We start from the raw sequence: 22,328 nt of genomic DNA, 5'->3' as shown, positions 1-22,328 counted from the left end.
GTACAAAGCCCCATGAGCTACAGGAAAGCATGAGTTAACTGTATCTTCAAAGGCTATGGAACTGCACCATCCTAAAACTGTAGGTGAAATAAGTATCACATTTTCTGGTTCAGTTTTTCATCTCCCAGCTGTAGAAAGGAGTGGCCAGCCTGAAATGAGTGGTAGATGGCCACAGGTGGGCTGGAGCTGGGTGGGGTAGGTGTGGAAGTGGGTGTTGTGTGGTGCTACACCACCTGAGGAGACAACTCACCTGTGTGTGGGTTTGCGTGATGGCTGCAAGGCACAAAGCTCACAGAAAGTCTGGCAGCATTTCAAGAATTATTTTCAGAGCCTGCTTATACCCAACCCACAGCAGCAAAAGTCCTTTTTTCCTTTATAGATAGAAAAAAAAAAGAAAATCTGATTTTTTATGCATTTCTCAGCTCAAAGCTCCCCAACCCCCACTCCTTGGGGGAAGTCGTGGGGCTGTTTATCATTTAGAGAAGTGGCGGCTGGGCTGGGAGGTGGCTTTGTGCTGCCTCCATGAGTCAGATCAGGGCCGGGGGTGACAAAGAGCGGGATAAGGAAAGCCCAAGTCAGTTACTTCTAGACTGGTTTTATTGTGCATCCTCGTATAACTGGTGGGGTTCAGGGCTGTATCCTTCAGTACTGATGATCTTTTAACTAGGTTCTTGAGTGACAACGCTCCTCTTCCCCTTCTAAAAGGCACGAGGCTCCATGGGGCAGAGCAGGCATCTTCCTCTTCACATTTCTGATCCCTTTTGGGCTTGGCAGGCTAGCAAAAGGGAGGCTGATGTTGATAATACACAAGGAAGGCGCTGCGGGATCTGGGTGTTGGCCCTGATGTCCCTGTCAGCTCTGCTGCCACACCTCACGCTCATTTTCCTGCTCTCGGTGCCAGCGGCGCTGCTCCAGGTGAAGTTTGCTCCGAGGAGTGGCAATTCTCATTGGGGCGCACCTGCAGTCCTTAAAAATAATCGGTAGGCAATTAAAATCTAATAATAATTGAGGATTAATTGATATACTAATTAACCTCGCCTACAAAGTAGGGGGGAAGAGCACAGAGCTCTCTGATTAGCGTGAAACTCCATCACCTGGACACATTTTAGGTGGGGATTAATTAGGGTTTGCATGAAGAGCAGGTGGGGAGGGCGCAGTGAGCCTGGTTACCCGGGGTGCCTTGGTGGGTTTCAGCCACCAGATGTCAGCAGATGCCTGCAAAACCTCCCAAAATCACCAGCTTTCCAGGGGGACTGAATGAAATCCCGCAAAATGCTTTTAAAATCTCCTGGTAAATAGGCAGAAGGGAAGGTTTTTACTTGGTACTTCAGCAACAGAGGCTGAATTTGGCTCTGCTGAGGAGGAGGAAACTTCAAGACTCTTGCAGGTAACACAAGCACGCTGCACAGCCAGCTCACGGGACAGGAATTGGTGTGAGGATTTTGGTTTTACAGGCTCTGAGGTCTGCTTGGGTGCACTCAGCAGGGTAAATGAGATCTTTCCTTTCCCAAGTGTCTCGTGCTGTGGGAGCCAGGCTCAGCTTATTTCCTACACGCACTGCAAAATGCAAAGAAAGGGAGATCTGAAGAAGCTTTCACAGTTTCTTGAAGGAGAAAGCACTATTAAAAGACTTTATTGGGGTTAAACGCTCGCAGGTTTTGCAATTAAACCTAAGTTTTTAAGCTGCGGGGGAGCTGAGTGTTTGGTGCTGGCCACGCTGGGTGTGAGGGGTGGGCACAAACCAGAGCTCTGACTTGAAATTGCTGCTGTAGGTGGGCCTGCTGCAAAAGCAAACCACAGCTACACCAGGAGACCAAGCAGCAGCTCAGCGCCGAGCCTCAGTACTTGTCTCCTCTCCTTGGTCAAGTGCCTGTTTGTTCATCACACGATTGACTCCGTGGCTGTTTTGTTCAGGCTGAAAGGCAGGAGCGATTGCTGGAGGAGGCAGTCAATGCAGAGGTCCTGGGGCCTCGAGCAAGCGAGGATTAATGGGTTTGCTGCCTTCGAGCTGTGCACCTAAGTCAGTGCCGAACGTCGGCTCTCGTGTCGGATCCTTGGGCCAGCATTTGCCTGGGCTCGAGGGCTGGGAGCACTCGGGTCTCTTTTACCAGACCCAGCAGGAAATAAAGCAAAGCTCTGGGCACATCCTCCTGTGGTTTGTGTATCGTGTCAGGTTCCTTGGCACGCCAAAACAACAACGGAGCAGCCAAACCTGGTGTCTGGAGCAAGGTACAGACACCTGGTTGGGAGTTTCTGCCCCTGCACTGGATTTATTAATAACACTGCCTTTAATTAGCTGCCCTCCCTGCAGCTCTTCCTCCGCTACCCCACGCCAGCATCGTTCCTTTCCTGTTGCTTTTCCAGCAATGCTTAATTCTATTATTGGGAATGATTTCCCAGCGGGCGGTAGTTTATTTCTGTCATCAAATCTCTGATGAAATCTTTAGACATGAAATATTTAGCCCCATCCCAACAAATCGCACATAGTGTTAACGTGTCACAAGCTGCCTGGAGACAGCATTAGGCTGTAATTTGAAAGCGAGTGAAGTGATAATGCCATGCGCACTTCTTTTGTGAGCGTGCATTAATGCATCTTTTGCCAGGGCTGGTCATTGACAGCAAATCGACTCACACTAATAGTATGCGGGAGGGTGGCAAAATTGGGGGTGATGCAGAAAATAAAGCATATTGACCAGCCAACTGCAGTGCCTCAGTAGCCTTTAATCTATTATTGCCCTTGATGGGGATGTTTTAATGCAACTTTACTGTCAATCGCATTTATAGTCACACACTCTGCCTGCTGGGGAGCACTGTGAAAATGGCAGAACTTGGCTCATGCTGTTGCTTAGAGCTCATAGGTATTGATTGTGGCTGGGCTCAGGAGTCTGAGTTATAATTATTTCATTAAACCATTTAATGGTTATCAAATATGAACCCTTCTCCCGTTCCATTTAGGAACTGCGGCGCGCTCGGAGTTTTATTGTTAATCCATGTTGATCTCATTTTTCTTAAATTGTCTGAGGCTCCCAAGTGGCCCCCGTTCCCCCGCCGCGGCTCTCAGTGCATCGATCCCAGCAGAGCCGCTCTCCCAACGCCAGACTGGGAGCTCTGGGAGGGGGCTTATAGCTGGGATGGCAGCAAGGTGAGTGACCCCATGCCAGCACGGACAGCCCGGTCCCCTCCCTGAGCTGCTGGTGCCACGGTGGAGTCACACAATTTGCTGATGGGGAGGGAAGGAGCATGATCAGCCTCAGTCTCTGCCCTTCTGGGGGGCGTTCTGTGCCTCGGTGTCCCCATGCCTTGGTTTCCCCATTGCTAAAATGGACCTACATGCTTTTCATGTGAGGTTTAGGGATGGAAAGGGCCAATTCTTAAGAACGAAATCCTCCCCTTGTTCAAAGCTCCTGCCTGGAAGAGAGGGAGGCCATTAGCCTCTCAAAGAAGTCCTGATACTTTTTATGCCATTCCCCTTGCAAATAATTCCAGGTTCTTTTTAGGACAATGAGAACAATGATGCCGTTTTTCTCATGTCACCGCAGTACGGCTGCACCCTACTTGGCCAGTGGCAGCCAGGGACACCTCGTGTCCTTCTGCGGGCACCCAAGGGACCAGGTGGTTCTGGGGAGGGTCTGAATCCCATAGCTGGAAAGCTCTGCAGGAATCCAAGGAGCTGTAAAGGTCCCAGGGCTTCCCATCACTGCTTCTGCCCTCTCCCATGCCCAAGTGCCTTCAAAGTCACGCAGCCCTCACCATTAAAAATGTGGAAAAACTGGGGGAAATGGGGTCCTAGGGGGATAGGGAGGCTCTGAGGCAGCACCTCGGCATGCATTTGTATTCAGGATCCATTGAGAGCCTGTGTTCATTGGCACCTTTTCATTAAAACCCTGGATGCTCTGGAAAAGCTATATCTTAATTTGAACAAACTGATTCCTTTTTTCTGTGGGCAGGCGATACAGTTTGTGCAGAGTCCTTTATCAGTATTCTGTGCTGCCTTCCAGCAGCTGCTCATTTTATGTTGCCTCAACCTGTGCTGACCTCATTTTCTATCACAGAGCAGTGAAGGATTTGGTAAAAATTAGTTATATTAGTAGCTCCCGATACAGCCAGTTTATTTGTGATATGACAAATATTTCAGCCATTAGGATCTTTCCATCTCTTAGCAGCTTAAATGCACTCACTTATATTCCAAATCACTGCTTAATTTAAAAGCCTATTTGTCTAGATTGTTGCAGGCACGGAAGAAGATGCAGAACACTTACCCTTTCGGATAGGACTGGAGCAGGGCTGGAGGCGTGCTGGAGATTGGATCTCCCGCTCCGTAACTTCACACCCGCAGACTGATCGCCTGGTGCCGGGCAGAAGCACACCAATTCCACAGAGAGAGGTGCCGAGGGAGGCTGCTGCCATGCAGCTGTGCCTCAGTTTCCCCACCCGCTGGCTTTTTGGGAACAAGGTGTGTGCAACTCACTGCAAGGCTGTGGAAGGGCAGGGGCTACAAAACCACCCCCGGCGGTCACTTGGAGCGTTTTGGCCCCTTCTAAATCTCTCTCTGACTTCTTCTGGCTGTTTGTAAGAGGCTGCAGCTCCATGGCAGGAGATATTTGCTCTTTTGACACTTGTCGGGGGGCTTTCACATTTCCCAGGACCTGATCACTTCTGAAAAGTCCATAAACTCGTGATGATGCCTGACTTCTTCAGCCTTCTTGGCCTCCTGACTCCATCCTAAGGTTTGGGGAGGGAGAGATGGGACAGCAGGGAGCTCAGGGTGCCCCCCACTCAGCCTGGCCACTGCTCCAGGCTTTTTCTAGACCCAGGAGGCCTAAACACTTCTTCTAGGGGCTGCACACCTCAGCTGTGAGGGGTAACACTGGGCACACCTTTGGGGCTGCTTTCGGGAACCCCTTGTATCTTGCAAAGAGCACAACAAAACACCCCAAGCTGCCTTTGCTCCCTCCTTCCATGCACTCCCCCGGGCAACTTCTTGATTTTCCCCTGGCATTTTTCTTCCACCCAACGCCAGCAGCAAGCACAAGTTCCTTGGGACCAGCAGAGGGGCAGGGGTTTCTCCACCAGGCCCTTGCCCAACTGCAGGAGCAGCTTTCTGCCCCCATACCGCACCCACCGGGCAGCCTCCGGTACCAGCTCCTTAATGGACACGTTCAAATTCCCAGGCAGCAGCTGTTTAGAGCTAGCAAAAGGGAATGCCATCAAAGGCTTTGTTTTTTTTTTTGTTTTTGTCAAAAAGATGAGTTTTCATGCAACCATTTTCAAGAAATCTACCATCAGGTTGCTTGCTGCATTTGCTGTCTTTTTTGCCAACCCATTTCCCTGCCAGGCTGCATCCTGCGTGCTCAGGGCTCCCTGCCCCTATTAGCTACATGGGGCATTTCCCTTTGGCTTTTTGGGGTGAGACTCAAAGGCTGCAGCCCTGAGACAATTTGCAGGGGGCGGGGAGGCGCAGGTTGATGCAATTAACAGGTGCCTCCCTGGCTCTGCCAAGGGGCAACTTCACATCTTCACCCAGGGAACACGTGTTGCTGCCTTGCCTGGTCCTGGTTAGGTGCTGGTGGCTTTGTAGGACACACAGTGCTTGATTTTGTGAAGTGCAGGGCAATGGAAACCACAGGAATTCAACAGGCGATTGCTGGAGGTGGCGCTTGCTTTGGAGGGAAGGGTTTTGCTCAAGTTGGTCTCTTTTACAGAGCAGGCTTTGTGGTTGTGAAGAAGGAAGAAAAGGAATTGCAATGTGAAATATGTGAAATAAACGCAATTCCTGCTGTTGTTCCTGTCAGCTGGGATGTTTGAAATCTTCTCTGAAGGTAAATCATCTCTGAAAATGTATCCTATTTTACAGTAGGTTATGGCAAAGATTCTGACTAACAACAATTTAGAATATAACTTAGGATATTGGGATATATTAGGATATAACTTAGGGTATTAGGAAATTCTCCTGCATCTTTCACAACTAAGGAGTCATGATGGAAACGTGTTTAATTGCTAGAAACCCCCCTGGCAAAACCGGAGCAAACCGTGATTCTTGCTTAGTTTCACTATTCAACTTGCAAGACTCTAGGAGTTCAGATGCTGATGGAAGTGTATCGATTTTCCCCTATATTTAATGCTTCCAAAAAAAATCCTCAACAAAAAGACCCAACCCACCTCCTGTGATGCAAGTCCCATGGTTCCAATTAAAATCACCTGTTAACTTAAAAAGGTCTCTTTTTAAAAAGGGTTTAAAAGATTTTCATTTAATTGACTCAATGTAAAATGCCCTTTACAATTACCAATATAAACTACTTGTTTCCCACTGAGTAAGACCCAATTTGAGATGTTTATCAAGACTTTGCACTCTTTCCACTCTTCATACTGAGTTCTTAAATTCCTTATTGACAGCCTGCATCTGTCAGCAATGGATATTTTTAGTTTGTTGCAAGAAAGCTTTTAAAAGGTTGTAATGGCTTGATTTTGTCTCTGTGGTCTCAGGCGATAAATCAGCTCTGAATGGCCTCATAAGTGTGGGCAGCGCCGGGTGCCCTTTATTTCAGAACACGATTTAGGTGTGATTTAACAAATTTCTTTTTGCCTTCCTCTGAGTATTTCCATGAAGGCAGGGTTGTTTGGTGCCAGGCTGCACCCCTCATTTGTCTTGGCTTTTTTTCTTGGATGTTTTTTGTTGCCCCATGCCCCTGGGATGGGTCCCCATCCCCATAGCCCCCTAAAATTGGGCAGAAAGAGCCCAGAAGCGGCCTGGCTCCTGGGGGGGAGAGCAAGAGGCAGAGGGGAGAAAGAGAAGGGTCACGGCACAGGGCTTGGCCGGCCTCCACCTACAGCGAGGCAGAATCTGGCAGCATGGCCTTTCCCTTTTCCCTTTCCTTTTCCTTTTTCCCTTCCCTGGGCAGGCTGTGGGTGCCCCATCTCCCTGCCCATCACTTTTCTTCACCTGGGGAAACTGAGGCTCAGCTGGAGGCTGGTGCTGGTCCCACCTCCTCTCACCCCCGACCAGGCCACGTTTGTTTGTGGGGTCACCCAGCGTGCCCACCATCCAGCCCAGCTTCCTAACCTGGCCTCGCTGCTGCTGATGCAGCCTCCCAAATTACCCTAATTACAGTTTCACGAGCAGAGAGTTTGTTTCCGCACTTTCAATCAAAAATTTCGCCCTGCCAGGGGAGAGAAGATGTCAGCCTCCAGCCCCCAACGCAGACATGCTGATTACAAACCACAACAGGTTAAAGTGTCCGACACAAAGGTGATAAATATGCTGTAATTATGGGTTATTGTAGGAGCTTAATTAGGATAGCTGTAATTAGCCTGTTTCTCCCTATCTTCATTTAGCAGCTAACAAAATCGAATGGAAAATATTTTAATTTAAAAGCCCTTCTCAGCGTAGGGTTACTGGAAGAGACTTAATTGCTTGTTGATAACTGTGAGGTGGAGAAATCACTTCTTTTGTGGCAGGAGCAACAAAAGCAAGGATATTTGCCAAAAAATACCCCCTGGCAGGTTTAACCCTGGAATTTGGGTTTCAGTCCATGTTAAAATCTGGGAGCCTTTGCCTTTGGTTTGGTAAGGCTTAATTCACAAACTGGCACCCAAACCTCCAGGAAAGGTCTCCCTGGACTTGGGGGACTCCAGTCCACTTTGGGGGCAGCTGACGGCCAGGCTCTGAGCTGGATGTCCCTTTTCCCAGCAGACTTGGGGAGAAAATGGGGACAGACGTGGCAGGAGGCAGGATTCTGGGTGTAGGGTAGCAGTACAGGGGCATGGAGAGTGGTAGTTTCTGATTCGGGTGCCCAGGGACCCGAATTAAAGTCCTTCTTCTGATTGTATTTGAACTATTGGTGCCATCGGAGCCTCCTAAAAGCCCTGGGAGCGCCCCCTTCAAGCAGTGTGAAAAGCCCTCTCACTCCCTCTGTGGGATCTCCAGCTTCTAAGCAAGGAAAAAGTAGAGCCCTGCTCAGTTTCCTTAAGCAAAATAACCAAGTCCCTGGCTCCTGCTCCTCTTTGGGAGCAGGGCACAATCCATATTCAAGACTCCAGGATTTAGGGACATGTCAGTTTTTAAAGAAACCCCTCCTGCTAGCATCCCTGTGGATTAGGTTGCTCATTTGCTGGGCTTGAAAACATTTTCCTGTTCACAAGCTAAACAGATGAGACTCCAAGATTCCTCTCTTTCTTGTTCATTTAGGGGTGAAAAATTGCCAGCAAGAATTCAATTAGCATCATATCTGCTTAGCCCGGGCTGCACCAAGGGCCTTCCTATACCCATACTTTCACTGCATCGTCTTCACAATAGCAGCATCTGCTTTATTATTAGTTGCCTAATTGGTTCTGACATGCCCAGTTATTATATGGTAACAATGTCCTCTAGGGTGAATAGTTAGAGGAAACGCAGGGGCAGGAACAAAGATGTTTTTCTTCTGTTTCTTGGTTCTCCTTTCAGAATCAAAAGCTGTGGCTGACCTCTGTCACAGAAAGGTCCCTAACTCCTGGACCTAACTTACTTGCAAGTGCTGGTGGCAAATTTTCTTCCGAAATTCTTTTTTTTTTTTTTGCTTTATAATTTGAAAATGTATATTCAAGAATACCAGGAAGGCTTCTAAATTGTTTGGAAGGAGGTTGACACGCTACATGAAAATAAAATTTGCCTCTTTTTGCCTGATGAGGCAAGCTTGGTGGGTTGGTAGTGGCAGACAGCATCTTTCGTGAGGCTGGGAGATACAGATAGGAAGCCCCCACACCCTTTGAAGCTCATAGGTCTTTCTCAAAGGTCTTCATCCAAAATTTGAAGTTATTGGTTCTTTGGTCAGGGTGTGAGGTCAGAAGTAAGATATTGCTATAGGAATTGTAAAAATATACTGACTTTTCCTCTTAAGAAAATAGGCGCGTGTTGCTGCTGGCATGTCTTAAGGCAGAGCTGTTTGTATGACCGGACTAGCATCTGGGTGGTTTTATCACCCTAAATTTAACAGTTTTATAATCTGGCTTGACTTAGAGCAAGGCCCAAACCTCCCTCTTGGTGTGCAAGGCTCCCTTGTGCTCGGCGGTGTCTGCCTCTGGAGCTCCAGTTGTGCTGGCTGAGAGCAGGCACGTCCCCAAAGCCTGTTTCCATGTCAGGCCACGTCTGCCCATGCTCTCTATTATTTCCTGGCAGTAAAAAGCTTACTCGGGAGGCAACACACGTTGCCCTTCTTATTTTTGCTGCTGCGGAAGGAAGAAATCTTCCCTCTCCTCCTGACCCCTCCTGGTAGCCTCCTCTCCTGTGTGATGCTGTGAGTGCCTCTGTGCTCTGTGAGCATTGCCCCGGACAAGCCAAAGTGCCAGATTAGGGGAGAACTCACAGCAGTGCAACAGCACAAAGCTTCCTGTTGGGAAATAACCACGTGTGTCTCTTCAGGGAGCTGGTTCTAGATGGATTTATGCCTGAACCCTTGTTCAGTCAACAGTGATGCTGTTGGGCTGCAGGCTCAAACTGCGAGGTCCTGGTGTGGCCCCAGCCAGGTTCTGTCTCCTCTTTGTGTCCCCAGACCTGCTATGGGGTGGTACGTTGAGATTTGCACAATCCTTTGACATTTAGATAAAGGAAGTAGGTGCCTGAGCTTGTGCCAAAACCACGTTCAAACCCCTCTGATCGCAGGCAGCGGGAGCTGCAGGGTGAGCGAGCCAAGTGGCAAGGCAGCGCCTAGGATTTTGTCAGAGTCACTTATCAGGGAACATTAAGAAAACTTGTTACCCTAATTGAAACAAATACTTAAATAAAAATCAAGGCTTCGGGCATTAATGGATGCGCATGTGGGAGAGGGAAGAGCACACGAGTAACTCTGCTTCCTGTCCTTTTAGGATTGGATAGCAATAACCTAACAACGATGACAGCTAAATTAGAGAAGATGGCTTTCCATAATTTCTCCAAACAATCACTTAATGGGAGCGGTATAATTCCACGAAATAGGTGAATGGAGTACTGATCCATTTTATGGAACCATCAATAAACTAAACCTTGCCTGCTTTTAAGATTAAACTGAAAAAAAAAAAAAAAAAAAAAAGCCCACAGGCAGGGAAAGGAGAAAGAGAGTATTTATCTTTACACATAAAATTTGTGTGCTACTAAAGTGCAGGCAGTGACAGGAATTTCAATTATTTAATCAAAAAGAAAATGAAAGTGGCTTTAAGTGTTGTGATTTGAGCCAGTGAAATCTAATGTGGGCTCACATTGAATATGAGGAAAATGGGAAGAAAATTAAAGCTGCTCCTACTTAAATCATGTGGTTACAAATGGTAAATTAGTTTCTTGATGTTTTCATTTAAGTGTTTAAGTGGAAGGTTTTATTCTTAATGTAGTGTTGTGACACAGAATAAAAACCTTATCTGTCTCTATAGCTTTTTTTCTTCCCCCCTCCGTGCTTCTGCCTTAGAAGGCAAAAGGGGAAAAAGCTGCAGCAATATTAGACTGCTTTTGTTAAAATTGGGAGGCAATATGCTTTCACCACAAGCTCATTAAGGTAATAGATGAATAATGTCTATTAAAAATGCACTAGGCTAAATGAATTTAATGTGTGTTGGGAGGGAAATTGCATTTGCCAGAGGACACAAACTGGAAAATTCTCCTTTTTGCACTTATTTTGAAACTCAAGTACTGATCTCAGTTGGACAGAAATGCACGGACAAGCACGCAAACGTGTGCCTGCACCCCTATCATATTTGGGACCTCGTCAGAAAGATGCTCGAGCTTATAACATTCTAAAATCCCCCCTTAGCTTTGAGGACATTTTGTATGATATGTTGTTTCCCATAATTGTGCTGCTGTTTTCCTTCATTCAAGCTTATGGCTCTTGACCTGTTGGACTTCTAGGTTTAATTTTCCATGTGTAATAACAAATGGCAAACTAATTTGCAAAGACGGCTGTAGGCTGATGAATGCCAGGTCTTGATCCCACTGAAGTCAAAAGAAAACAAAAGCAGATTTTTGGCAGAGAACTAATGCTTTCTTTGCATCGGTGAATCTTGTGATTACATTATACTGATAATTTCTAATGTTAGCTTTGAAGAGCAGATAATATATTAATGGAAAAGGAAACCCCATAGCTCATTACTAAAAATGCTAGCCGAGTGAAAGCTAATTCAAGAACAGAAAAAAAAAAAAAAATTCACCGGTTCCATATATAAGCAATCATAGCATGTTTCTGAGTCTTTGTATTTTTCCATAACATTTCTCCTGTTCTAAAAAAAAAATGCTTAACTCTCTAATTATTTTTTTTTTCCAAAATAGAGAAGTCTTGAAAAGCGTGTAATACCCAAGTCTTTTTGCTATCACAAATGATTTTAGCCCATTTGTGGGATCCTTTAGCATGCATGGAAGAAGCAACAGTGGTGCTGCAATCCAGTTCTATTTCCCAGAAAGTTACTGTTCCTCCTGTAAAAGCCCTTATCAGCCCTAAGAAAGGATTGAAGATGATGCTAAAACTCTGTCCTGTTGCTGGCTATCCCTGGCCAGGCTCTCTGTGTCCCCTAGAGGGGCCTCGCTTGCTCAGATGCCTTGCCAAAAGCATCCCCGCTGCCCTTGCCCACCCCACGGCTTCTTTGGGAGCAGGGGGAAATGACTGGAGGGTGATCCCTGATTTCTTTCAGCATTAAGAACCACTTCCAGCTTCTAAGCCAGGTGGGTTTCTCTCACCTACTGCTGTCCTTGTGGTAGCCTCCGATGAATGAAATTTTGGGCGTTTGCTTTTGCTGCCCACAGACCCCCAGGAGGCAGACAGAGCGAGGTTGGTGGCCTGCTGTGGCCTCAGAAATTAAGCTCACACTGCACTAACGAAGTTACTCTCCTCCATTCAGCCACCTGTTTATGAAACATTTTGGAAAAGTGTATGTTTGAGACCGCTAATTGTCCAACTAACTTCATTGGAACTGGCTGATATGTTAAAACCTTGCTGTGGTAAGCAGACAAAGAAGAGTTAGAGAAGGATGTACAAGCTTTTTTTTTTTTATTTTTATTTTTATTTCTTTTTAGCAGGAAATCATATTAAAATACCAAAATGAACAAGGAAGAGCTGGACTGAATCCAATAAACTAAATAAATTGAATGCATTTTTGAAGTGTGGAAAAATCATGCAAAAATTATTGCAGTAATTTATTATGATGCACCTTTCCACATCATTTCATGTTTCATGACCTAGAGCATTTTAGTAATTCCAATTTAAAATAACATTGAGAAATGTGAGAAAGAGTTTTTAACATTAGATAATATTATATTACATCATATCGCCATTTGAATACCTCATCCTTGGAAATGTACAAAATGCCATTTCAAAATGTAATTTCCAGTTTTAAAGCATTATTTGAAGATGCATTTGCTGGACGCTGACTAGATTCTATCTTTTTTTTTCCCCCAGACCTGTCATCCACTTCTGGAGTGCTTAAAATAAAGTGCACAGATACAGAGTAAGCTGAAACAGTCAAGAAGCAATATAATACAAAAATGTTTCGAGTAAAGTGTGTTACTCAGATCTTTCTAAAGTACATTTCTCCCTTTATTCTGAAGGCCACAGCACAGACAACTCTGACTAATGCAAGTAATGGAACCAATCTCTTCCTTTGATCATCAAAAAGGTTATCTTTTTTGTAAACTAGGTCCAACTAGTTTTGCAATCTGGTTGGAGCAAACATGAAAGAAGAAGGTTTAATTATCTTTCAGTAAAGCCTGATTTCTTTTCTTTTAGCAAAATGATCGGCTAAGGCAGCATCAGTTTGCGACTGTCGCTGTGTGTGTGACACGTAGTGTACAAAATGCATGTAATGCATGGCATTTGTGTGCATCTTGTGTCTCATCATGAGATGATTTAACAATTTGTGCATCAAAACCAGGAGGAAAAACTAAGCCAGGAGGTTGAGACTTGACCTAAGTGACGTGTAAAATCTACTGTGTAGAAGAGATCGATCTTTTAACGGAAGGCTGAATCATATTTGAAAAAGCTTAGTGCTGAGTTTGTAAATAGTCCCAGATTTTCAATGGAGCTAGTCAAAATATAAATACAGAAGAGTGGAGATGCTTGCTGGAGATGTAGAGAAGAGAGAAAGCTGCTCATTCACTCTATTTATATACAAGTATTTCCTGTGTATACATCAAGATGGATCAAACATAGCTTTAAGAGTTAGAAAATCGGTATTCTTATTCCACTGGCTACCTAGGTCGGGTATTTTTTATGGTTTGATATGGGAGTTACAGGATGAAACTCTGGCTTGTGTGATTCAGGAGGTCAGGCTGGGTGGCCATAATAGCTTTCTCTGACCTCAAAGTGCATCATTTGTGTGCTTTTTAAGACTTCAGAATGAGACACTTTAAAGTTGGAAACTAAAGAATGGAATTGAAAAAAAAAAAAAAAATCAAAGCACCTGCGTCATTTAGATTTATGTGCTCCATTAAATTTTTTAGAAGTTATGCCTGACTTTTGCCAGCCTGAGATCAGACTTGGGATTATATATTCAAAGTATTCCTTTAAGTAGAAAAAGCATACGAAGTTTTTGTGAGGTATTTGGAGCTACAGAAAGAGTATGGCAAATAATTGGAGGAAAAACACAGAACAGTAGGAATACAATGGGAGTAAAATAAAGGTTGAGTGGATAAGAAAGGGACAAGGAGGATTATCCTGCCCTGATGGTTAAAAGCAAGGATGTGCAAGGTGCATATGCCACGAGACGAGGGAAACAAGGGAGATTCTGAATCGTTAGTGCAAAAAGGTGAATCAAAACGTTGAGTTGTGCAGATGATTGTTACACAGCCTGAATGAAAGGAAATAAATGAGCATTAATGTGCCAAAGGCAACAGCAAAGCTGGGGTAACAGCATCGAGAATGGATTTTTTGAGAGCAAAGAATTAATGGAGATCCCAAAGTACAGATGGTCGTGGATGAAATAATCACCTTCGCCTCGAGGGAGTAAGCAATGCCCATGGGTCGGACACACGATGAGGAAGAATTGGTATGTAAACCAAATGAAGAGAAGATTAATTGAAAGCAGGTCCCTGGGAAACTTCCAAATCTCCCTCCCAGTTTCTGTGTTCTGGAGTAGTACAAATACGCTGATGAAGTTGCATACAGATTTCAGATAATTAAACAGTTTCAACAGATTCTAGCTCCTAGTAAGGGTCACTGCTCTGGGGGACCTAACCTGTTGATGACAGTGTTTTCATTCTCTTTATGTAGGTACTCTGTCATCAGAAAATATTTGGGATTATCAGATAATGAGGCAGATTTTCAGTACATAGACAAAATTCTGGGTTTAGGAACAAAATCCCTGATCCCATGCAGCACTTCTACCCTCCCCTGTGCTTCTAACCCAGACCTGTAGCCCTGAAATTACCGTGATGTTGTTTGTGGGTAAATTCAGTGATTCTGTTAGGATGATAAAGACACTTTTATTTTTTATTTTTTTTTAATTGTGGCATTGGAAATCTTGGGGAAAAAAAAAAAAAAAAAAGTCTGATTATTTCTTTATTTCCCATTCTGTCTTCTTTTCTTCATCTAGGCTATAAATAAGAGAATGTGCCTGTCCCCAGGCTGCAGGACGATGTGTTTTGGGGTGGCAGTGCTCCTGAGCTTTTGAAGACCTGTCTGGGTCCCTCCTGGTGCTGGGGGGTTGAAATCAACTCTGCTTCCTTCCCCCCTCTCCATCATCCCCATCACTCGTTTGCAGTCCTGAAGCCTGCTTGTTTGAAGCATTTTGACCTCAAGGCTGATCCACCCATCCCGCCTCCAACCCAGGCCCTGTCAGGGCACATTTTGGGGCTACCAACAGCAAAATGCTGCTGCAGGCCGGGCTGACACACTAGAACCAGGGTGCTGAGCAGGCCTCTGGTCTATAACTACGCTCTCACACCACATCTTTTCCTCTGGATTTTAAAAATCCTCAGGGACTCGATGTCAGCACGTAGGAGGCATGGCTGGGCCCACACCAGGCAGGTGTTGGAGGCCTGCAGTGATGGCAAGGCCAGGACACAGGCGGGCTGGATGTGGATGGGGAAAGCTCCTGGGGGCCACCAAAGTGCTTTTCCCCACACCATCACCCCCGGGGAGCCCCCAGGAAGAGGCACCCCATGACACAGGGTGGGATGCCTGCCTGAAGCATCACACAGGGAACATTCTCCATTAAGCCACGCGGCGTGTTCAAAGGCCCTCTCTCCGCGCTGTGTGTGGCTACTCAAACCGAGCTCTTCAGACCTCTTTCCCGCAGCCAGACTCCCATTTTGATCATAGTGAGGCTGTCTGTTTTTAATTTAACCCTTCCTTTTTGAGTGGATTTGTCTTGAAAGGCATGAAAAGGCTGGGCTTCCAAGCTACCCTACCTCTTCAAGAGCCACAGGAAGGTAAGTGCATGTATTTTTAAATCGCACCAAATTTATCCCTAATGCAAGGCACTGGAATAAAGCTAACATCAGTGCAGCTACACCAACCTTTTAAATGTCCCACTAAGACTTAAGTCAAATAAATTTCTGTTTCCTCTGGAGAATTTTCTCATAATATCTTCAAATGATCTTAAGTGTGCAAATAATGGCAACGGGCATCTGTGTAAGTGCAGCACTTGTGTATGTTACTAAATCATAAAAGGTGCATGTGTGTATACATGTATAGGGGGGATAGGTGTGTATCACTTCTAGCAAAGTTTATAAAGCTCTTTAAGCCTGCAGAAATCCTTTTATTGTATTGAAGAAACAACAAATGAGCTCTGCAGGAGTGTGGCTACCTGGTTGCACAGACTCGTGTCTCTGGAGGAGGTCTGAAGCATTGGGAGCTGTGGGCTGAGATGTTGCACACAGCATAGGGTATCTGGAGAAGGATGTGAGAACACAGTGCCAAGAAGGAATTCTGTCCCCCCACCAGGAAGAAAAACATATGGTGAGTAAAGCAGCCGGCCCTGCTGCTTCTCCCTGCCTTGCACAAAGCCCCTGGGTTGAGCTGAGCCTTGCTCTCTCTCCAGGTTTGGGGCTGTTTCTGCCTCAAAGGGGGACCCTGCTCAGGTTAAGAGATGTCCTGAGGGGTCTCTCTGGAGACCTGATGCACCTGTGAATTTGGCAGTGAACGGGATCATGCGTGTGTATGAAAGCCCAGAGGAACACCTGCCTGTGTGTGTATGTCTGCAAGGAGAGAAAAAGGGTGAATCTGTGATCCTGGGGTTACTCCCTGGGGAGCAAGGGTGCTGCCAGGAGGGTTTGGGAGTGCAGGGGTGACAGCCCTGCTGCTGGACACCTGTCACCATGGGGACCTGTAAAAATGGGCCAAAAGGGGAAAAAAAGGTAAAAGGTTTTTGGGATGAAGAGACCGCCCTGCCACCACCACCTGGAGGTGCCCAGCACCCAGTTCCTGGTGTAAAAAGCCATAAAGCAGTTACATGAAAATCGCTGGTAGTGGGGATTGCAGTGCAGAGGTTCTCCCTTCCTAGGGTTACCTTCCTTCAGGGGGACTTTTCTGCAGGCAGAGCGCTATCGCCTCTGCTTTTGGCCCCCCGGGGCCAAATCCTGGGGAGAGGCTAAAGCTGTGACCTGATCTGCCTGAAGTATCACATCTTTAATGTTTTGAACCTTCTTTAAAGAAAAATATCTCTCTCTCTATACACACAACTGTTGAGTAAAGCCCCAGCCCTCCTGGAGAAGCAATCTCAGCTGATGAAATGGCCAGTCAAGCGGCTTACACGCCCCTGGCTGCGCTCCCTCCATTAACAGCCTGGGCGCTGGCCCCGCTTCATCCTGTTAATTCATTTTCTTACTCATTTGCTCCTCAGAGAAAGTTGTCAGCTCAGTGTGTTTGCAAATCTGCCGGCCCAAATCCTGGCCTGATATTAAAAGGGGAGGGGACACAGCAAAACACATTGCTGTGGGGGATGGGGATCTGTCCCTGTCCCTATTCCCATCCCTGTCCGTGTCCTCATCCCTGTCCCTGTCCCTGCTCCCACCTGCTCAGCACCCTCCTGGCCGTCTGTCTACCTTGTGTGTCGGTCTGTCTGTCTGTTCATGACATAAAGTTGTGTGGGGAGCCCACCAGTGCCTTCCTGCATGGGGACAACGCACGTGTAAAGCAAAGCCTGTGCGTGGCTGTGACACGCGTTGCCTGCAGGCACCAAAAAAAAAAAAAAACAAACCCACAACCAACCAAACAAACAAAAACACACACACAAAACAAAAACAAAAACCCAGCACAGCCGCCGGTGGATTTACCTGGGAACCCTCTCTGGTTCCCCTGCTTGTGACTTTTGGCCAAGTGCAACAGATGCCCCCGGTCGCACAGCTAAATCTATAGAGATATTTATGCAGATAGATTTATACCTACACGTGGATGCAGCTGTATTTTAACAGCTACCGCGGCATTATAATTCCTTCATCATTTATAGAAGGAAGTCTAAATCCTTTTTCCCCGCTCCCCCGGTTGCCGAAGCTGGGGGCTGCCGCCCCCCCTTGCGCGCATCCTGCGCGCATCGGGGCCGCGCCCGGCGGGCGCTCGGCGCACCGCGCAGTTCTGCCCGGCAGCCGCGGAGAGGAGCCGGCACCGCCGGAAAAAGTCGGGCGCTCCGAATTGCAGCTTCATTAAAACAGGACGATTGCCATTTCTATTCTTTTAAAGTTTTTTTTTTTTTCTTTTTTTTTTTTTTTCCTCTCATCTATTTACCATTTACCAGCTCATCCATATGGAAGACGCGGCTTACACTTCCTGGAGAACTGTACTTTTAGGACTAATTGATTCTGGTAATTAATTTGTTCTACCTGCTGGATCAGATGGAAATGCTGTCCGTGTGCCCAAGGATTAGCACTTGCCTTTCTAACATCTTTCTTAATTATCTAATAGCATGGGTTGCGCGAATTCTGGCTCTATTAGAACACTTTTACTATTAACGGTAGTGATTGGAATTGTGATGACAACTCGATTTCAACAAATTAGAGCTTAAAATCAGGAGATGAAGGAGAAGTGCCTTCTTTTAATTTCCCTGAGTTTAACATCAATAATTAGAGCAATTTTCTGAGATGCGAGGCGAAATTATCTCGGCTATGATGTGGTATATCACCCTCATTTTAGCAAATTGACTCCGGGGAAATGAATGTTACAGATTAGGGGGGAAAAAAGACAAACAGAGGAAAGACCGAAAAAAAAAAAAGAAAAAAAAGAAAAAGAAAGGAAAAGAAGTGTTAGCACAACACAGAATGGGGAAAGGATGGGAACAAAACCCGCTGGGACACAACCCGGGCAGGAAGGCACAAGGTGTGTGCGTGGGGCTAAGTTGGGAGCGGAGCGTGGGACAGCTCGGGAAAGCGCAACACCCCCCAAAATATTCTACATTAAAAAAAAAAAATAACAAATGGAAATAAAAAACGTAAAGGGAAACGACCCCCAGAGGCCCCCCGGGGGCTGAAAACTCCCCAAAGCCCGGCGTTGGGGCAGGGGCTGGGGGCGGCCGCGCTGCACGGGGCTGGATGCGCGGCCCCGCGGTGGTTCCGCGCCCCCTCCGCGGAGGCTGGGGAGGGCCGGGGGGGGCCGGGGGGCCGCCCCCTCCCACCATTGCTCCGCCCGAGAGCCCCTGCCCTGCGCCTCAAAGGCGCGCAGCGCCCCGCGCAGCGCAAAGCCAGCCGCCTCGCCTCCCCCGGCGCTTCCCGGCCGCTTCCCGCCTGGGGGAATTATTTCTTATCTTTTTTTTTTTTTTTTTTTTTTTTTTTTTTGGCCTTTTCTGGTCTTTTTTCTTTTATTATTATTATTTGTTTGTTTGTTCGTGTGTTTGTCGTCGCCCTTAGTTTTGCTTCTTTTGCTTTGTCCCGGGACGCGCAAGCCGGCCGCCCTCTCCCCCGCGGCAACCAGCGCGCAGCCCGGCTCCGTCCCTTCCCCGCTGCCCAGCGAGGGGACGGCGGCGATGAACCTCAACTTCACCTCGCCCGTGCACCCCGTCTCCGCGCCCCGGCCCACCTCCTTCTTCATCGAGGACATCCTGCTGCACAAGCCCAAACCCTTGCGGGAGGTGCCCCCCGAGCACTTCCCCGGCTCCTTGGCCTCCCGCGTCCCCCTCTTGGACTATGGGTACCCCCTGATGCCCACCCCGACCCTGCTGGCGCCTCACCCGCACCCTGCCCTGCACAAGCCGGAGCATCACCACCACCACCCCTATTTCCTCACCGCCTCGGGTAAGTGCGGCGCTGGGCAGGGGGCACCCACCGAGCTCTGCCGTCGAGCCGGGTGGGAACGGAGCTCCCGGCCCCGGGAGCAGCGGGGACAAGAGGCACAGGGCTCCGGATCCGTCCCCATCCCGCTGCCCGACGGTTTCGGGGAGCCCCGGGGCTTCGTTAGCGGGGAGAGGAGCCCCCGGCGCTGCCGCTTTTCGTTCCCTCGGTTAGCCGAGATCCGGAGCTCGGCGACCCCAGGATCTCCTGCCTGTTCGTTTTTTAGTTTTTCAATTATTTCTTTAGTTTTGGAGAGATAACATTTTATTTTTTTTTCCCCTCGCATCGCCCACTCCGGATGGAGACCGGGCTTCACTTTTCCATCTCCGACAGCACCGCTGGGGCCGTTCCGGGGCTGGGAGATGCTGGGATATGCTGGGATATGCTGGGAGAGACTGGGGGCAGCCCCTTCCCGAAGCCGGTTCCCCGCTGGGGATGGAGAGACCCCGGCGAAGTTTTTTGGCCGGGCAGCCGGAGTCGCGCAGCGGAGTGGCCGCGGAGCAGCGCTCTGCCCCTGCCCGCCCCCATCCCGGCCTTTTTCAGGGCTCCCCCTCCTTGCCCTGGGTGCTTTTCGTTTGGGTTTAATCTCACGGAGGGCTCCCGTCCTCCTGCCCCGCTCTCTGCGCCGGGGAGGCTGCGGGCTGAGCAGGAGCGATGCGCTCAGCTAGGCAGAGCAAAAATAAAAAGAGAAACAACAATAACAACAAAAATAAAATTTAAAAAAAAAATAATAAAAAAGCAGTGAAACGACCCCAGAAAACGAAATGTCGATAGCCGGGTGGGGACGAGGCTCGGGGAAAGCCGCCCCCCAGCCTCCGCTGCCCTCCGGGGATGGCTCGGGCTGGCCGGCCGCAGCCCGGGTGTCCGCCGCGTGTCCCCCCAGGAGTGCCGGTGCCGGCCCTGTTCCAGCCCCACGCCGCCCCCGAGCTGCCCGGGAAGCACTGCCGCCGCCGCAAAGCCCGCACCGTCTTCTCCGACTCGCAGCTCTCCGGCCTGGAGAAGCGCTTCGAGATCCAGCGCTACCTCTCCACGCCCGAGCGGGTGGAGCTGGCCACGGCTCTCAGCCTCTCCGAGACCCAGGTACGGGGAGGCAGCAGCCTCCGGCAAGGCTGGCACCTCTCCCTTCCCCCCTGCAGCCTCCCCGTTTCGTTTTTTATTTTATTCTCTCTTTTCCACGCTTATTTTGAATTTTTGTTTATTTTTATTTTTAAATCCTCCTCGCGCTCTCCTCCCCCAGGTGAAAACCTGGTTCCAGAACCGGCGGATGAAGCACAAAAAGCAGCTGCGGAAAACCCAAGACGACCCCAAAGGGGCTGGGGGCGAGGAGAGCCGGGGGCAGAGCTCCCCCGAGCCCGAGCTGCCCGAGGGGGCCGGCGCCGAGCCCCGCAAGGGCCCCCCCGGCCCCTTCCTGCTGCAGGACCCCGAGGACGAGGTGGACATCCTGGAGGAGGGGGACCTCCTGGCCGCCCCCCACCGCCTCTAGGGTCGGCTTCGCCCAGCCCCGACCCCACAAATCGCCCCTCAGCCTCCAGTAGTGCCGGAGCCCAGGGGGATGGAGGGAGGGTGTTCCTGGATGGAGGAGGTGATTTGGGGAGGGGGGGCCATACAGCACGACCCCTGCCCGCAGGGGTGAAGGCAGCGGGGGGCTCTGCGGAGCCTCCACCTACCCCCAGCGCCGCCCCAAACCTCAGCCTGGCGGGGAGAAAAAAAAAATTAAAAAGCAACTTTCCATTTAATTTTTCCTTTCCCTTGGAAATATCGGACTTTTCCCCGTTCCCTGACTTTTTCTCGGTTTATCCAAGGAAAAAACGAGGGTACCGGGAGCGGCGGCCGGGGGTGCCGCCCCCAGCCCCATAGGACCTCGCCGCCTCCCTCCGGAGCGCTGTGGGTCGGGTTTGGGCCCGGGCAGAGCTTCCAGGGAAGGCGTTTTGCTGGCCAAAAGAATTGTAGAAACGCCCTGCCGGGATCCAGGTAAGCCAAAAGTTACCCTTGCTTTCCTTCCGAGCCGGGAAAAGGGAAGAGGGGGAGCAGCAGGAATAGCTCAGACCCACCAGGGCTGCTCCCAGCTAGCAAGAAATATCCTGCAGCTCGGAAGAGGCACCGGCAGAGTGATTTCTTCACGGCTCCCAGGTGTGAACCACCTGCAGGATCTTTTTTTCCCCTCCAAGAGCCCCGGACCTGGCTCTAGGTTCTGCTCCTTTCCCCGCCTGCACCTGCCCCACCGCCTCCCCGGGCTCCGCACTGCAGTCACCACCCGTGCTCGCTTTGCCTTTACCTGTCTGCCAGGGGAATGGTTTTAATTTCCAGGTAATTCACGGATTTTTTAATTTTTTCCTCCCTTGGGGTGAGCTGCCGGCCGGCGAAAGCGCCCCGCTCCTCCTGGGGCTTCCCTCGGCACAAACTCGGGTGCGCTCCGTCGGGCTCTCATTAAGTTATTATTTTTTTTCTTTTCTTTTTATTTTTTTTCTCTCTTTTTCTTTCTTTCTTTCCTTTTTTTTTTTTTTTTTTTTTTTTTTTTAAATTTAATTATTTATTTATTTTTTTTTTTTTTATTTCTTTTTAAATGGGAATTAGACTTGGTTGGCCGGTGTCGCTAGCACCTTTCAGGGTATTTTGGATCACGGGACATGCGGTTTTGTGAGGGAAAATGCGTCCCTGTTTAATATATAAAATACAGACGACTGAAACGTGTACGTTTCCTTCCTTTCCACGGGTTTCCCTTTATGCTTTTTACATGTAAAATAATAAAGATAAGACGTTGCGGGAGGGGAAAACACCCAAACATCTATGCAGGAAATACCTTGCTGTCTTTTACGTTTATTTATATTTGTAAGTACCTCCAGGACAGACAATTTCATTAAAAACAAACAAACAAAAAAAAACCTCTCCACATCTCGGCTCTCGCCTGCCCCGGCAGCAGGCAGGGAGGTGATGGGGAAGGACTGGAAAACCTCACCATCCGGCACAGCGCTAAAAAAAACCCTAAACCTCCCCAAATGTCAGGTGTTTTGCTCGTTTTGCTCTGTGCTGGTTGCCAACCTCACCTGAAGCGGGTGTTTAATTAGGAGTTATTCGAAGTGGGCTAAAAGAGGAGCCCTGCGGTGACATTTATGTGACGGATCTCTCCTGGCCACCTTTGGGTGCC

General features: G+C 48.4%; 1 protein-coding gene and 2 long non-coding RNA genes across 8 annotated transcripts in view; all 3 read left to right on the top strand.

The window, feature by feature from the left end:
• The first annotated feature begins 1,035 nt into the window (after positions 1-1,035).
• Positions 1,036-14,022, top strand: LOC311422599. Of its 6 annotated transcripts, none has more exons than XR_014685431.1 (7): positions 1,036-1,387; positions 3,023-3,142; positions 4,223-5,637; positions 5,703-5,819; positions 12,387-12,435; positions 12,536-12,603; positions 12,714-14,022. It is a non-coding gene; the product is annotated as an uncharacterized lncRNA (long non-coding RNA). The 6 variants fall into 6 exon arrangements; XR_014685432.1 differs by having other exon boundaries at positions 1,163-1,387; positions 2,956-3,142; positions 12,536-12,566; positions 13,813-14,022; XR_014685433.1 differs by having other exon boundaries at positions 1,163-1,387; positions 2,956-3,142.
• Positions 14,023-18,879: 4,857 nt separating this feature from the next.
• Positions 18,880-20,666, top strand: BSX (brain specific homeobox; the record flags this gene model as incomplete). Its single annotated transcript, XM_084495969.1, has 3 exons — positions 18,880-19,147; positions 20,067-20,263; positions 20,421-20,666. The coding sequence occupies 3 exons, from the start codon at positions 18,880-18,882 to the stop codon at positions 20,664-20,666; spliced, it is 711 nt and encodes a 236-aa protein (XP_084352095.1).
• Positions 20,667-21,361: 695 nt separating this feature from the next.
• The window catches only part of LOC311422596, a 31,503-nt gene continuing 30,536 nt past the window's right edge, over positions 21,362-22,328 (top strand). The window contains exon 1 of the long non-coding RNA XR_014685427.1: positions 21,362-21,490. This is a non-coding gene — a long non-coding RNA (uncharacterized lncRNA). The remainder of the gene's footprint in view (positions 21,491-22,328) is intronic.

The sequence above is a fragment of the Aythya ferina genome (assembly GCF_964211825.1).
Source record: "Aythya ferina genome assembly, chromosome: 22".
NCBI classification, from domain to species: domain Eukaryota; kingdom Metazoa; phylum Chordata; class Aves; order Anseriformes; family Anatidae; genus Aythya; species Aythya ferina.
Note: the sequence above shows the minus strand (reverse complement) of the source record. Positions and strands in the feature narration are given on the sequence as shown.